General features: G+C 36.6%; 1 protein-coding gene across 2 annotated transcripts in view; it reads right to left on the bottom strand.

Annotated features, from left to right (window-relative positions):
* Positions 1 to 554: 554 nt before the first annotated feature.
* tbc1d23 (TBC1 domain family, member 23) overlaps positions 555 to 17,383 on the bottom strand; it is a 120,482-nt gene continuing 103,653 nt past the window's right edge. For both annotated transcript variants that reach the window (XM_039744997.1, XM_039744998.1), the window contains 4 exons: positions 9,967 to 10,055; positions 9,125 to 9,260; positions 4,475 to 4,669; positions 555 to 900 (listed from right to left, as the gene is read on the bottom strand). In XM_039744997.1, the coding sequence (XP_039600931.1) occupies positions 819 to 900; positions 4,475 to 4,669; positions 9,125 to 9,260; positions 9,967 to 10,055 (502 nt within the window). In that variant the 3' untranslated portion in view covers positions 555 to 818. The remainder of the gene's footprint in view (positions 901 to 4,474; positions 4,670 to 9,124; positions 9,261 to 9,966; positions 10,056 to 17,383) is intronic.

Below are 17,383 nucleotides of genomic sequence, written 5' to 3'. Positions count from 1 at the left end.
AATGAAGAAAAGTACACACAAACACACACACACACATATATATATATATATGTTCACATTTGGCGTGTATTTGACCAGATGTACTTTGTCAAAATTAATGATAAATAGATCAATGAAAGCATAATTAAATGAACAAATAATTCCATGTGAAGGATAGCTGAGCTGGAAGAAGCGGCAACCTTCTGCTCAAGTGCAAATGACCAGTAGCAAAGAAAAATGCTCCATCGGTCAGGCTATGTCATTTATGAACAGGTCCATGATTTGCACTGCAATCATTATTAGTTAGAGCAGTGCTGTTTGAATTATACCACCATTCAAAAGCTCCTAATTGAGACTAAACTATGTGTTAATGTTTCAAACTACACTAGTCTGGGACAGACCCTTCTATGAAGAAGTTAAGACAGGGATCAGATTTGCAAAAAGCAATTTTGCCTGAGACCCTTACTGAGCAGTTTGTATATCATTTTGAAATTGTTAGATGCCATACTGAGAAAGTTTTAAAATGACCATTTCAATATGCTGCATCTTTCAAGTTCATCCAAAGACCTAAAAAAAAAAAAAAAAAAAACTTTTTTTTTTTTTTAAAGCAAAAGAGTAATTCATATAACTTTATATCCAACTTCCCACCACAACGGTTTCCTGCAACACTGGAACTCCAAACCTCTCTGGGCAGCAGGCAGGCAGAAGTGTTCTTCTTATAGGTTGGAAAGGAGTGGGAATGGTGATTCCCTTGGCAGTTTCAATCCATTATGCAATGCGGTCTGCCATTGGTCCTTAAAAGATTAGCAGTTTTGCTATATATGGCATCCCTCCATCTATCAGCTCTCCAGGGCATCCAGGACCTTCACAATTTGCTGTTTAATAGCTTTTGTGGCTTCTCCTGCATTTGGTATCAAATACCTGGACAAAGAATAAAGAAAGAGTCACTTTAGTGATGCTATATAGGCACAACCTCAGTGCATAGATATATCACTACCATCAAGTTTGCAATTTCATTTCCAGTTATCACATAAGGTAAAAAGTAGATCATCCCTGCTTTTACCATTCTAGCTCAAATGGGGATATCTAAATTTTAAATTTACTACAACAAGATCCAGCATCAGCCTTACACACAAAAGGTTGCACTACAGAATGGATCCCACTATTGCACTTTTAATAAAAACACTTGTTAGAAGTGGTGCATTGATGGTAGTACCTCTTTACCACATCTGCAATGCAGTCACGGACAACCTTGGTCATTCCAAATTTGTACTACAGGCTGCCTTCTTCCACAGTGACTTTATACTATCCACTTCTTAAATTCCTACTCTTTTCAATTTCTCAATTACCTCTGCAGTCATCACTTTTATTGATATCACTAACAGCAATGAAATTACACCTCTAACCCGGGGCGAGCTACGCTCTAGCCACTTCGTGTCTCTGCCATTCGCGTTGTGAATGGCGCTGAACATACGTTAAGGAGATGTGAACGGACCAGCTGCTGGCTTTCTGCTGCTGCGTGTCGATCATTTAAAAGCCTGTACAGCAGCTGTCCTTTTGTCTCACTGCCTTGTCTCGCGGGACATCAAAGTGTCTTCTGAAAAGATCACATATCGACCCAAGGCTTTTTTTATTATAATAGAGAGATGTATCACTGAGGATACCATGATTTCCTTAACATCTTCAAGTAAGTTTTTCAAGACTTTACTGGGTCACCTTTACAAGCTCATGCCTCTTTGTGCCTTAATGTTCTCTCATAACCTCTCATAAACACATGGCCTTACTCAGCATCTGTCATTTCCATTGCTATTAAAATGCATCTCCAGGTCATCACAAATTAAGCTTTTCTTGACTGTGGAGTGATCAAGACCTGAATCTGACCATTTCCTAATGAGAGGTGTAAGTGTTACCAATGGTGTTCTTGGTGACTACGGTCCCAGCTGCCTTCAGATCATTAACAAGCTCCATTTTGGTAGTTTTGAGCTGATCCCTCACCTTTTCCATCCTTACCCCATGAGTCAAGATCTTGCATGGCGCTCTAGACTGAGGGCGATTGATGGTCATTTTATATTTCTATCTTTTCCAAATAATCACACCAACAGTTGTCACATTCTCATCAATCTTCTTGTTGATGGTCTTGTAGCCCATTCCAGCCTTGTGCAGGTCTACAATTTTGTCCCTGATGTCCTTTGATAGCTCTTTGGTCTTGCTCATGATGGTGGAGAGGTTGGAATTCTGGCTGGGTTGTAGGGGATCAAATACTTCTTTTTCTCAATGACGTCCAAATCAATTTATAACTTTTATGTAATGTGTTTTTTTCACGATTTTTGGTAGATAATCTGTCTTTCTCCATTAAAATGAAATTACCATACAGATTAGAGACTGTTAATTGCTTTGTAAGTGAGCAAACTTACAAATTCAGCAGGGGATTAAATACTTATTTCCCCCACTGTATGTTGGCTGTTTGGGGGGCAACCGCCTCTTCACACAGGCAATACAGGTGCTGAATAACTATTACTTAAGTATATTTAGTAAGATTTTAGAAATGGTGCTTTATGCTATCTAGTTTATTTTATCTTTATACTGGGGGCTCTGCCCCCTGCTCGCTTCACTCACCAACCTCCGTGTTTGGTTAATCAAATATACAATTTTAAAAGCTTTTTTTTTTGGAATTGTTTCAATTTCATTATTTGCACTTTTACTTTAAAGCTTCAGTAAAAACAATATTTGGAATTACCTTTTCTTCAAGGTCGCATTGAATTATGATTCCTTACAATATTTCCATACTTCTGACATATCACCTATATCCAAATATTCGATCTCTATTCGCCTTTCTGTTATTTCACCGAGTAATAATTTCTCTTTGTTAGCGCCAATGTGCTCTTTACTATCTTTTTTTTGATACTTTCGAATTTTTCTGCTTTTATATTTTCTAACTTGCTCTGCACATGTATCACACCTACATTTTTTTGCGACTTTTGAATTCCACTGTTTTCATTATCTCTAACCTGCTGTGCATGTGTTTCGCCCCCTCCTTTTTGAACCTCTTTATGACGTTTTACTTTGTTTTCTATTCTTTGTCTTTTATTTCTGACCTCGCTTTGTCCTGCTAATTTTTCAATTACACCTGGTCCGAGACGATTATTTTCCCTTTTTTCAAATAAGAATTTCCGTTTGTTTGCACTAATGTGATCTTTACTATCCTTTTTTTGATACTTTTGAATTTTACTGCTTTCATATTCTTTAGCCTGCGGTGGGCTGGCGCCCTGCCCGGGGTTTGTTTCCTGCCTTGCGCCCTGTGTTGGCTGGGATTGGCTCCAGCATACCCCACGTGACCCTGTAGTTAGGATATAGTGGGTTGGATAATGGATGGATATTCTTTAGCTTTCTCTTCATGTGTATAGCGCCATCGTTTTTTTTTGAGCCTTTCGAATTCCACTGCTTTCATAATCTCTTATCTGCTCTGTATGTTTCTCGCCCTAACCTTTTTGAAATTTACTCTTTGTCTTTTATTTCTGAGCCTGATTGGACGTGCCTTTTTTTCAGTTCCACTTGTTCCGGACTGATTATTACTTTCCTTATTTTTTGAATTTGCACATAGATTATTATTTTTCTTATTTGCATTTTTTTGTTTCCAACGTTTTTGGGTTTCTATTCTCCGCACTGTTCTTTCTTCTTCACTTAGTCGTTGACGTTTCATCTAGTACGTATTGTCCTTATATGCTTTATATGAGCTGTGAGCACAGGATCTGAGTCTGCTAAAAGCCTTTACACTACTGAGAGTTTTGATGACCATGGTCTTATTTGAAAATGGTTGTAAGTAGTGCGTGACTTGCAAGAATCTCATGTTCCACGTCCCCATGAGACGATCCTGGGACAATCTCTCTACACCAAGTCTCATGTTTAAGGTCCCCGCGAGACAAAAGTGACTGGCCACAGAGCGTCTTGCGGGGACCTTAAACATGAGACTTGGTCTTTTAAGTGTCTTCCGAGAAGATCATGTCTCATCTCACTTTCAAGGTTTTTTTTTATAATAGAGAGATTTTATTATTAATAGTACAATTTGTATAAGGATCTTCAACCATTCATTATGTCAAATATGTAAATTAGAGTATAAAAGGAAGGGATAAGGACATGTGCCCTGCCCTCCCAGAGTAATAATTCAGTAGAGAAAGAATAACTGAAATGGATACAATTGGGAATGGCAGTAGTGTACTTCACATCACATTCTCTGATCCTTTTAATTATATTAATGGTCACAAGGGGGCAGAGCCAATTCCTGAAGCCCTAGACACAAGACAGGGAACATATCAGTTCATTGCAACCCCACACACATACACTCACATCGGGGACAATTTGGAATCACAAATTTATGTAACATATATGTCTTTGGAGTTGTGGGATGAAAACCCCTTAGAAAACCCACACAAATTGGGAAACAAGCAAACTCCATCAGGAAGTAACACATGACAGCCTGTATCATGACTGACATTACCTTTCCACGGCCAGCACCTCCACACCAGAAGCACTGCTGTTCCCATATTTGAATGTAATCAGTTCAGGATGTTTTTTCTTTGATGTGATCTTCACTACTGAGTTAAGTGCCTGCCGTGACTGGATATAAGCAAATCCCTTTCGAGAGGGAATCTCACGTAAGCAGTACATGTGCGTGGCTGTCACCAAAAGATGGCTAGAAGGTAGAAGAGAATAGAGATTAAACAAGCAACAAAAGAAATCCTAAAGCATTAAGCAGATAATGAATATAACAAGTTTTGTCTGTTTCAATTCTGGTACTGTAGTTGTGCAAAACAAGCACATTTAATATGCACCATAAAACAAAGACTTTGAGTTTTGTAAATCACCTCCCGATACTTTGTTATAAAAGGTAGTACATGAAATACTGTAAGTAAGGACAAACCGATAACTGAATATCAAAAATAAAACATTAACGTAAAAAATAACACTGAAACCTGGTTTCACCAAAAAAAAAACATACATATAATCTTTTTCATTGGTTTTAGGTTTACTTTTACATTGCTTTTTCCTTCTTATGATGGTTTCTTAACTTCAGACCAAAGATCTTACACAAGTCTCCCCAACCTGCATACTTCTCTTACATAGCCTATCATTGTTCCTGTGTTGCGTCAGTATTTCATAGTTCTTTTACTCCCTTATTACTTCTTCATGGAGTTCACTGCAGGAAATAATAGACTGATACTACATCTGAACAATTAAATCAATAGCTGATAGAGTGACAGCAAAGCAGTAGACTCAAAGCAAGCAACAAAGAGATGACAAATACAAATGCTTCAGCTACAAACACCCAACACCAGCCTGAGTTAAAATGTTCCTCAGAGGTTTCCTAATGCCATGACATGCAGTTAACTAGGGTTTTTTTTTAGCTGTTCATGGCAGCAATGTGAACATTCTGGTTGAAGCGTGGCAGCTTTCTTCTAGCTTGAATATTAAACATGTGATTTAAAATGTAAACTACATGCTTTCCATTAATTTTGAAAGTACATTTTAAATGCAATATGTCCTGTAATATTTACATCTTAACAAGGGTGAGTAGGTAAGAGATCAATGCAAGTCTAAGCAACAAAAATTACGCGTCTGCATCCTAGTCATCATACTGGGCCTTGAAAAGTTGCTTCCATTCCATGATAATGTGTTCTTTTGATTCCATAGTTTGGAATGACAGACTTTTTCAAAAAGGTTATGTGGCATCTCAAACGATGGCAACAAAATTGCATAGCTAGCTGATTAAAACACCATTTGGGTCATGAGCTCTATTATCTTTCTCATTTTGGTCGGGTACTTTTCTAAGAAGTGAGACGATAATTACAAGCTTTCTATATCTGTTTTTCTTCTTGGTATCACAAAGGGGTACAAATTACCACTGTTAATATGGCCAAACTACCTTTGTTGATTTTAGAATAAGATGTTGGAGTGAACCTTAGATATTGATGGTCACTCACACGTAACCATATTTTGCTACAATTATGGACTTCAAAATGTAAAGTGTGATACTGTGGGACTGGATATAAAATACAAAAAGCTGGAAAATCACAAGGTGGAAAGTAAATCAGTAAGAGCTTCTAATGACTGTTTTTTTGCTGGAGAAAAGAGGACACCAGCTGTGCAAAATGATGACCACTAAACACGTGGCTTACCCAAGTTGACTTCCCCCTACAGGTGTCACATTTGATTTCATTGGATTAATTTGAACTTTGGTATTTGGTACACTGTATTAATCCCCAAGGGGAAGTTTGCAGCAATATTCAGGTTAAAGGCATTGCTCAAAGGGCCAAAAGAGTAGGATCCCTTCTGACAGTAATGGGATTTGAACCAGCAACCTTCCAGATACCAGTGCAGATCCTTAGCCTCAGAGCCACTTGTCTGAATTATGTTACATACAGTATCTCTTGAAATTAAATTTAAAGTGTTCAATTTCTCAACTCTGCTTTGTGTAACTGTAAATATAATTTGATGGGACACTGCCTATGCAGTGAGATATATGATCAAGCTAGGACTGCAGACAAAATTTATGTGTAGCACCATGAATAATGGACCTGTGCTAAAAACAAAATAAAAAACACCTAATATTACATATTAATCACAATATGCCACTACGCCAATTAACATTATGATAGGACTGGCAATGAAAGTTTTCTTTTCACTTTATATATAACAACTTGACACTGCCCTGAATTTTTGTACTCCCTGGTGCTTCAAACACTTGTATAAATTTTGCTTTGACAACCTTTAAGTCTCTGCCGATCATACTTCAAATAAGCTTAATCTGTGAATAAACTTTAAATGTACAGTAAACAAAGTCACTTCTATGATTTGAAAATTTTCAGCTAAAAACAAAGCAATCAACACCTCAAAATACTAATTTAAAGATCATAATCACAATTAAGCCTATTTGCATTTTTAATGGTTAGCTTGTATCATCATGTGTAATAAATAATAATAAAGAGGAAATCACAATGCAACCTTTAGTATATTCAATTATTTAATTTCTAAAGCACATGAAGGCTCTCGGCATCTCAATTTATATACAAGATCCTACTTAGCAAAACAACCTGCTCTCAGTGTCTACAAATGTCTGACACTATTGATATCAGGGTAAATCTAACAATTTCTGATAGCTTGATGAACTGATAAAGTGTAATAAAATGTCAGAACACTGTCTTTTAACACAGCTTCAAGAGTTATAGAATAGGGAAGAAACAAATTAATCTGTATTAGAGATAACATTTTTTGAAGAAAAAAGAAGAAGAACATGCCTGTAACATTTGAAAGTTTAGCTAAGCTAGATATATATTTCAGTTGCCAAAATTACAATTAGGATGCAGTTCATTTTTTTATTTAGAATTCCATTTTTAAAGAACATTTGTATGTACTTGTTAAATATTAAAAACAGCTTCAATAAAATAAAGTAAGTATTATTCACTATAACCTATTAAATAATAATGTACTGATCACATTTGAAAAATGAAGCATCTTTCCTTTTTTCTAATAAAATTTTACTTGTTCATTACTCTGGATTGGACTATGGTGTTCACTAGGTTCTGTGTGTGGTACTGGCTATCACAAAATTCTACTGGTTGAGTATCTACTTTTGACTTTAGCTTGCTTGGGTGTTATTTTGGAGGAGTGGGGTCTTTTGTGACTCAATGATCACTAGAGCCTTGCTGTCTGTAGGTGCATGTGTGCTAGCTTTACCCTTCCCAAGCTGATCTAAAATGAGCCAGAGAAAGGACAATCCAGTCTATAAAATTGATTGGGAGAATTATTTTCCCATTTGTCCATGTTTGAGCACAGCACAACCTGTTTCAAATTTCCCCACAGCATCTTGGAATTCAGATCTGGGCTTTGACATAGCCATTTCAGATTCCTCTATTTTTTTTTCTTTTCAGCCATTCCTTGGTGAAGTTACTGATAAGTTTAGGATTATTGTCATGTTACAAGATCCAGTTTTGTTGAACGTTAAACTTCTGGCAGATGGTCTCATATTAAGCACCATCTGGTACAATGAAGAACTGATATTGAAATTTTTGATGGTAAGCTGACCAGGCCCTGATGCAACAAAGCAGACCCAAACCATATATTTTCCAGCACCATGCTTTACAGTTGATATCAGGCTCTTCTGGTCAAATGCGGTCTTTGGTTTCCACCAAACATATCTTCCGATACTGCAGCCAAATAACTATCTTTGTCTCATTTTCCCAGAGCATATTGTTTCATAAGTCCTGGTCTTTGCCACTATACTCAGTCTGGGACAGGTTTAAGCCAGTGTGGCAGCAAACCCGTTATAAAGGTCAGTCCAACAAAAGCTTTGTGGAGCCACCATGTAGACTCACTAACCACAGGCATAGAGCAACACCAGTCAGACAGTAAGGCTAGAACAGAACCATATTTTTCTTTTTATGCTGCCATAATTAACACAAAAACTTTTTTCACACTCTTAGCTTTTTCTTCAGATTCTAAGGGTTGGATTCTTCTTTAGCACAATATTAACATATCCTTTTCTATATTAAATTACAAGCACAGTTCTTTACAAAAAAGCTTTATTATCCACTCCTTCTTTAACTCTTAACTATAACTGTAGAATATTGTCTATATATGAACAAATGTACCTGTTACTTTTAATTCCTGAGGATTTCTATGTTCTTTTGGTGTTTAGAAATTTGGTTGCCGAGCAGTGCAATGCAACATAAAACTAACAGTGCAACTTAGTAGACATTTACTCCATTATCTGTTGAAAGTTGTAATGATTTATTCTTTTGCTAAATTATTTTACTACCTAGCATTTCAGTTAATATTACAAGATTGAATACACTGCGAACTAAGGTTGCGTTTCTCCACAATATTAACAACTAAAACAGAGGCTGCTGTACAGAGGTTTCTGAAGACTGGGTGTCTAAGTAACTAGATAAAGTAAATTTTAATGGAAGTTCTGAGAGGAGAATAAATTTGCCTGAACTTTACATTTTTTGTAATTGTTGAGAAAATTACAATCTGGAAATTGCAGACAGTGCTATGCAACAGAAGTCTATGTTCTATACCTGGATCATGACGAGTATTACCAGATATTATGACAGCAGCCAAGTTAGCACAAACACATAAGCACACAAACCTGGGAAACATGTGCCCAGTCTCCTTCACCTCATTGCAAGGAATATGGTGTTTAACATCTGGTTTGTTTATCCATGTCTGGATGTTGACTATCTCTTTGCGATCATCGTCTGACATGGAAGAGCTGTCAATTTCATCTGTAAAGAGAAAACTATATATTACCAAGCAAGTTTTGTTAATTAATGAAAAACTTTAACACACAAGTTATATATCACTCTTCTTCAGAGATGTTTGTAAGGTTTGGCATTTAGAGATCCTCTGACCTTCTGCACATTAATAAAAGCATTTATTTACAAGTTCTGAACTGCGGAGAAAGGCTACCATATCATATTTGGTGGAATAAAGAGCAATTTTTTTCATGATCATTTTTTGTGCCCATACTCCTTCCCTTTCCTTTAAATGTTCAATATCAGTGGCAAACCTTCTCCAATATATATGGTCAATTATAAAATTAAATCTGTTATCTCTATTTTATGATAAATGGACCTTAAATACCTAACAATACCTTTGGTATGGTTTGTTTGCCAGGATTTCAGCTGTGGGCTTTGTTTACCTGGTGGCATTTCAAGCTGTCTTTTACTGATCTATATGCAATGTCAGCCATTTAGTATTAACTATCATTTAGACTGATGTGAACATCAATGTTTACATAGCCTCTTTGTATTTGTGGCATCTTATCTGATAGACCTATGCCAAAATTCAATGACTACCCATTCAAATGGGAAAAAATGTCTAATTACCACTAGGTGTATTATAGTCTTCAAATTAGCTTTTAGCTAAGGAAAAAATAAATCCTGGTTCCAAATGCAAGCATTAAAAAATGTGAAATACAAAGAGCTTCACCTGTGTCATACTCCTCCTCATCACCAATGCTAAAGACTGGTTTTACTCCCCGGTATGGCTTTCCAACTCGATCAGTACTGCTAACGTGCCTTGAGGGGAGCGCAAAAGAAAAGGCAAGGTAATTACAATTAACATTCTACAAGATATTACAACAGCAAGTCACAAAATACAATAGTATGTTACAAAATATCAAAAAGATACAATGCATATACAAATGAAAGTTGTTGTAGCTTTATATATAAAATCTGGTTATGTTATATTTAGGTATTAATAAAGCCTCATATAACTCAAGTACTAACAAAGGCACATGAATCACCATCCCTAATACTGGAAATGAACGATGTCTCTAGGCGTTAAGTATTATTTTAACTGTCAGCCAATGTGAAACTGTCATGTTTATTTTGTTCTTTCAGTCCTGTGAATTTCACTTCAGTTTTGAGTCAGATCACTAAAAAAGAATCACAATAATTGTGTGATCTTGTATCAATACAAATCTTTGCTAATTAACTCACAGCTGGACATAAAAAGCATGAAAATGGAACAAAATAATGTTTTATTATTTTAGAAAATATTACATGCAAAGTGTATTCTATTATTTATTAATCAGTTTTGTAAAATGCTTTGGTTTATGTCTGTGCCCTTTGGACTCATGATTACAACAAAAACAAAACAATTGCAAGTTATCTTATTTTCAAAGGTAAAATAATTCAGCAATCCAGATAATGAAGAAGTCAGAAAAAAAAATCATATGGTGACTTGTGTTTGTAGAGGCAGACAGGACAATAAAATCGGCGTCTGATGTACCCCATCATCTTTAATTGCTTTGAAATGTGATGAAAACTTAATTCAAATCATAAAAGACACAAACCAAAAACAAAAAAAATATATATATATATATATATATATATATATATATATATATATATATATATATATTCAGCAAGCACAGTAAAGCCAACTTGTAAATGAACTATTCAGGAAAAAAGTTAAAAAAAAAATAATATATAATGTAACTGCTATGCCAATGTTTTGCCTAAATCCAACTGGACATATGAGAAAAAAAAAAGAAATAAGATGAAAAAATACAAAATCAAAAATCCAAATCAAAACAAACCAAATCAAAAATCCCAATGACAAAGAAATTAGATTGGAATTTAAGACAGACACAAGTGCATTATCAAATCATTAACTTAAAAATTTTATAACATAAAAGTTTGAAACTTTTTTGAGGTAACTAAAACAATAGAGCAGAATGCCTGATGAAGCATACCCTTAGTGTCATGGGGCTTGGCTGATTCTGACCTTATTTTAAATATACTTAAGGAGAAGTTGCAAGTCCAAATGGAAACACTCTGAATAACAGAAGAAAACATTTTGCATATTCCTAACATATATGAAGTCAGGAGGTCCAGGTATATGATCCAAATACAAATCTTTCTGATAATGTCTCATTTTGTGTTTCATAAATTAACATTTCAAAGCAAGAGTTGTGGATGAAGTGCTTTAAAGAATAAATTCTTATTTTAACTACTTACTGCAGTCAAATTTACATTAAGGGGAACTTTGGCTAGCTGGGATAAGGAAGTACAAAGCACTCGCAGGGCTAAATGTGATGAATGGTTTCTTCTAGGATTCCTCGACAAAACATTTTGTAGCTCCACAGTACACAAAAAGGTAAGACAAACCCAAAAGACCCATATCACAAAAGTGCTTTTAGATTACCATACAGTACAGATTCTTCTTCCTAGCTCTACCTATCCAAGCATTCATATAGATTGTATTTTTCAGTTGTTCACAAAAAAAATATATATATATATATATATATATATATTGTGGAAGACTGCCGGCTTCCCAGGCCGGTCCCCACCCCAGGCCGACAGGAGGAGCTCTCCCGACAGCGCGATCGTGCCCCGAGGTCCAGCAGGGCCTTATGGACTCTGTGGTGTTTATACACAGCCCTGCTGGATACCTTGGGGGCCACCAGGAGTCGCTGTGGGGGGACTTATGGGCTCTGTTGTGCCTTATGACCGGGAGTACGCCACGGTCACGTGACAGGAAGGTATGGCGTGCTCCGGGTTGAAGTAATAGACTGATTGCCCTGACCGGAAGGAATAAGGAACTGTGGACTGCTGGGACAGGAACACCTCCGGGTCAGGGGCTATAAAAGGACCGTGCCTCAGTCCAGACACTGAGCTGTGCTGGGTGGGAGAGGAGCAAAGTGTCTGGGCGAGGAGGAGAGGTTATTGAGTTTATTTGTTGTGAGATTTATGAGTAGTGTGGGAGGTGCTTGGTGCACTGTGAAAAAAGAAAATAAAACGGTCGTAGACTTTTACCTGGTGTCTGGAATTATACCTGAGGGTTCAAGGGTGCACTACTGCCCCCTACTGCCACAATATATATATATATATATATATATACATATCTCTATCTATACTAATAAGAGGCAAAGCCCTCAACTGACTGACTGACTCACTGACTGACTGACTGACTGACTCACTCACTGACTGACTGACTGACTCACTCACTGACTCATCACTAATTCTCCAACTTCCCGTATAGGTAGAAGGCTGAAATTTGGCAGGCTCATTCCTTACAGCTTCCTTACAAAAGTTGGGCAGGTTTCATTTCGAAATTCTACACGTAATGGTCATAACTGGAAGCTATTTTTCTGCATATACTGTAATGGAGTTGAGCTCGAAAGCCGTGGGGGCGGAGTTTCGTGTGACATCATCACGCCATCCCACGTAATCACGCAGTACATAGAAAACCAGGAAGAGCTCCAAAAAACGCTGAAGAAAACATACATTATATAATTAAGAAGGCAGCAAAATAATTCGAAGCGAGCGAGTGACATATAAAACCATATTTAGCTACTCACGTGAACTGATGCAGTGCGCAGACAAAAAGCAACAGTTCCAAAGAGTGCTGAACAAAAACCGAATTAAACTGCTACGCTCAAATAGATAAACCACACGCTGTGGCGCAATAGTAGAGGCTTCGCCTCTAGTGCCGGCGTCCGAGGTTCGATTCCCGAGAGAGGATGCACCGAGTATGTACGTGTGCTTCCTGATTCATTTTAGCCTTGCATCCCCTTGGTTTAAGACGTATGAAAAAATATGCGGTTAACGCAGAAAGACAGATCACCAATTGAAGCTTTATGAATAATGGATACATTATTCGCGATCAATGATTGTTTTGGTAAAGCCATACTCAGTGTATTCATTAGATGAACGGTAAAAAAGTAAGAGCGAGGGAAGGGTAACTTATTGAGGCACGCAGGCAAAACCACAATAGCATGCGGGCTCGATGTACTGTAGTGCGAGTCAACTCGATCTGAATTGCGCGATCACATTTGAAAAAATATATCTTTTCAAGTTCTATTTAGTCCATATGTGTCAAACTCAAGGCCTGAAGGCCACATCCGGCCCTGCGTGTAATTATATCTGTCCCGCGAGATCATTTTAAATATTATTGTTATTAATGGCCCGGGGATATGAAGCGCTGGTAACACAATAAACTACAGATCCCATAATGCAGCGCTTCAGCTGCCTTGCCGAACACTTACCGCGTTAATCAAGTCTGCTTATGATGCTGCAAGTTATTGCGAAGCTAGCCCACACGATGCCAAAGAGGAAAGGTGATTCTGAACATAGAGCCTTTAAAAACCGATGGGAGGCTGAGTATATGTTTACTGACATTGCCGGTAAACACGTGTGTCTCATTTGTGGAGCTAATGTGGCTGTAATTACAGAATTTAATCTAAGACGGGACTATGAGACAAAACATCAAGATAACCTGAAAGACCTGAATGCAATGCACAAGATACAGAAAGCAGAAGAGTTAAAGAAAATTCTGAAACTTCAGCAGATATTTTTACCCGTGCAAAATCACAAAGTGATTTCAAGTGAAGCTGCTTTTATGGGAGACACAAATGCAACAGTGCAAATACGCACTTTGCTGATAAACTGAGCGCACTGAGTTCGCACTGCGCTTTGGTGACTTTGAAGAACAAAAAAAGAATTTTGAGTTGTTTCACAACCCATTTGCCGTCGATGTGGAAATTGCACCTGTGCAGATTCAGATGGAGGTGATTGAGCTGCAGTGTAATGGCACACTGAAGGCAAAGTACGATACTGCAGGGCCCGCACAGTTTATTAAATCCATTCCCGCAAAAATGCTCCAGCTCCGTCTACATGTGGCTCGAACCTTGTGCACGTTTGGTAGCACATATCTGTGTGAGAAGCTGTTCTCAGTCATGAAGACTAACAAAACAGCACACAGGAGTCGCCTACTGATGAGCACCTGCAGTCCATCCTGAGAATCTCCACAACACAGAACCTCACAACAAACAAACAAACGTGTTGCCAAAAAAAGATGCCAGGCGTCCAGCTCTGATAAAATGACATAAGAGCAAAGACAACTGAATGATTTGATTTGTTATTGCTGAAAAGAACAAATTTTATTTATATTTCCAGGTTTTGTTATGCACCATGTTCATATTTGAATTTGTATAATTTTGACAGGATATATTTTTATGGAGAGCAAAATCTTTTGGGATATTTAAAATTTAAGTTTATTTTTTATATAAAATTACATAAGAGTAAAGAAATGTAAATGTTTGTTCTTTTAACGTTGACTTTATTTCTAACTTGTATAATTTAGACAGGATATATTTTTATGGAGAACAAAATATTATAAGTTATTTAAGGTTTGAGTTGATTTATTCTGGAATAATATTCTGTCAACTAAATAAAAATTCCTTCTATTTAAAATTTACATAGAACTTGAACAGATATGATAGTTCATAATATCCAGGCAGACTTGCACGTAACAGCGGGAGTCATCCGTTTTAACAAACAGCGTATTGCACTGATACGAAATAGCCTGCCCATTTAATTATTTAAGAATGGATAAATAAATAAAAGATTTTGTACAAATAATGTTTTTCATTTTTCTTCCTTCATGGATTCTGGCACCCCCAGCAACAGTTGCTCGCACCCCAAAGACTGTATGTGTGTGTGTGTATATATATGACAGCAACACTCACAGTAACAAAACAATTACATTGACAATCATGTTACGTTATTTTCAGAATGTTTCCTTTTCTTTTTCATTGCTTCTTTAACACACTACTTCTCCGCAAGCTGGCTGGTATTATATATATATATATATATATGCCAGCAACACTCATGACAACAATTACATTCTCAATCATGTTACGTTATTTTTGAAATGTTTCCTTTTCTTTTTACTTCTCCGCTGCGAAGCGCGGGTATTCTGCTAGTATATATATATATATTTTTTTGGACATGTAAAATATTTTCCCCTATTCTGATCATCCCCTAAAACTGAAAAGATTTCGCACCAAGTGCAAGGAATTAACAGATCATTACTGATCATTTTGAAGATTATAGCTTTTACATTAGTATCTTAATCTATTTTTTTTATTTTATTGAATTTATTAAAAATCAAATAACATTACATACAAGCAAGTCAAGTTTTACAAAACTAGGTTCAAAACAAATCAGCCTCCACCCCTGAGAAAGTTAGGTTTTAACCATACAGTCAAGTTGGTAACTCAATATGCCAAAATTATTCATGCATTCAGAAAGACTGCTGGTAAAAATTTACATAAGATGTGTTTCAAAGCAATTTGAAAACAATTTAAAGTTAATCACTAACTTAACTTTTAGTTGTAGACTTCATTTACATAACCACATAGCATTTGATGCAGTCATGGTGTGCTCCCATGATCGGCAGTCAACTGAACTTTGAGTTGCCCTGACAGGTTTGATTTTGTCTTAAGTCACTGGGGTGGGCTCTGTGCATGAAATAGCTGACAACCAATGAACGCTCTCCCAGAAGAACACCACATATAATGTGACGACAAGGAATTAGGAACAGGGTGTTTTGGACACCACAAACAAAAAAGAGACTTGTCTTGACTTTTATGTACCACAACAGAATAGGAGGAGGAAAAAAAATGGTCCAAGACTGCAACTGACTCACTGTACCTGCAAAACTTCATATGAACACTGGCTCCATAAGGCAGAATGATATTTAGCGGTCAGAAAAAAGGGCAAGCTCATTATGGAATCGTCTAATTAGACATGCCCTTCAATTTCTTGATGCTGTGTACATGCGACTTTGGCTTTAAGCAACAGAGCAAATGTGGTAAGATGCAGGTTGACAATGCAGCTAAAGAATTATTATTACTAGAAAAGCTAGATTCGCTTACAGTTTGCCAAGAATGACAAACTTTCTGTGGATTATCAAAATAACTTTGTTTATAATTAAAAAGTCAAATTTCCCCCTAGGGATAAATGAAGTTCTATCTATCTATCAGTAATTTGGTTATAATAAAGGCAAAACTGGGTCACGGGACCATAATGGAATGGCCACCATAAAGGGCCCTCCAAAAGTCCGTAGACATACAAGGCCCTGTGAAAAAACAATAATAATAATAAAAAGATTTATTATTGCATCTGGCTTTGCAATCTGTAGAATATTACTACCCTATTGTTTTCCTATGGCCCTCAGCCATATGCACAAATGGCCTCAACTCAGTCAGCTGTAAATTAGTGCATAACTGTATCTGCACTCCATGACTACAAATGCAGAAAACTGGCTCTGGGAATGAAGAGCAGGAGGTTGAAATAGTAAAAAAAACTACTCTTTTTGTAAAAGCTATCCATTGTATTATCAAGCTCTTAAGACGGTTAAACCTGCTAAGCATCTCGTTTTTAACCTATCAGTCATCCAATGATGGATCTCTAAAAAAGCAGTGAAGACAATATAACTGCAGAAATCGCAACATCCAGTTTTTGTTCTAATTTAACAATAAGTACACTTATGTATGGCAGCTGTCACTCTCTCATACTATTCTCTACTTCTCTTTCCTTCCAATGGTTATGCTGCTCCATTCAGAACATTTACTTACTATTTTAGTTCCAGCAATGGTAGCCAAAACACACTATCTTTAGAAATTATTTCATTTTGTGCATGTAATTATTGTTTTTTTTTGGTTACATGATCTTGTTCCACAAAAGATACGTTATTTGAAATAATATGCATTTGTTTCAATGGCAGTAAAATTTAAATTAAGATTACATGAATAAGAATGACAAACACAGCTTAACTTTACACAATATGACTAGCTCACTTCATTTTCTTCTCTACACTTCAAACATGTCTCATAGGAAATAAAAATCTTTCAAAGGTACAATAAAAGGATGACATCCCAACATCACCATATAAGCATAACCTGTCAGATCTGTGAACAATACAGTTAAAACAGCAAGCAAAGAAGGAAATTATTTATTTATGTGGAAGTAGACAGTTGAAGCCCAATTAAATGACTGTTATGACTGCTTTGCCCCCTACTAGCTTCGCTCGCCAACCCCCGTTTTTGTTTTTC

This window comes from Polypterus senegalus, chromosome 2, assembly GCF_016835505.1.
Source record: "Polypterus senegalus isolate Bchr_013 chromosome 2, ASM1683550v1, whole genome shotgun sequence".
Classification (NCBI taxonomy): Eukaryota; Metazoa; Chordata; class Cladistia; order Polypteriformes; family Polypteridae; genus Polypterus; species Polypterus senegalus.
Note: the sequence above shows the minus strand (reverse complement) of the source record. Positions and strands in the feature narration are given on the sequence as shown.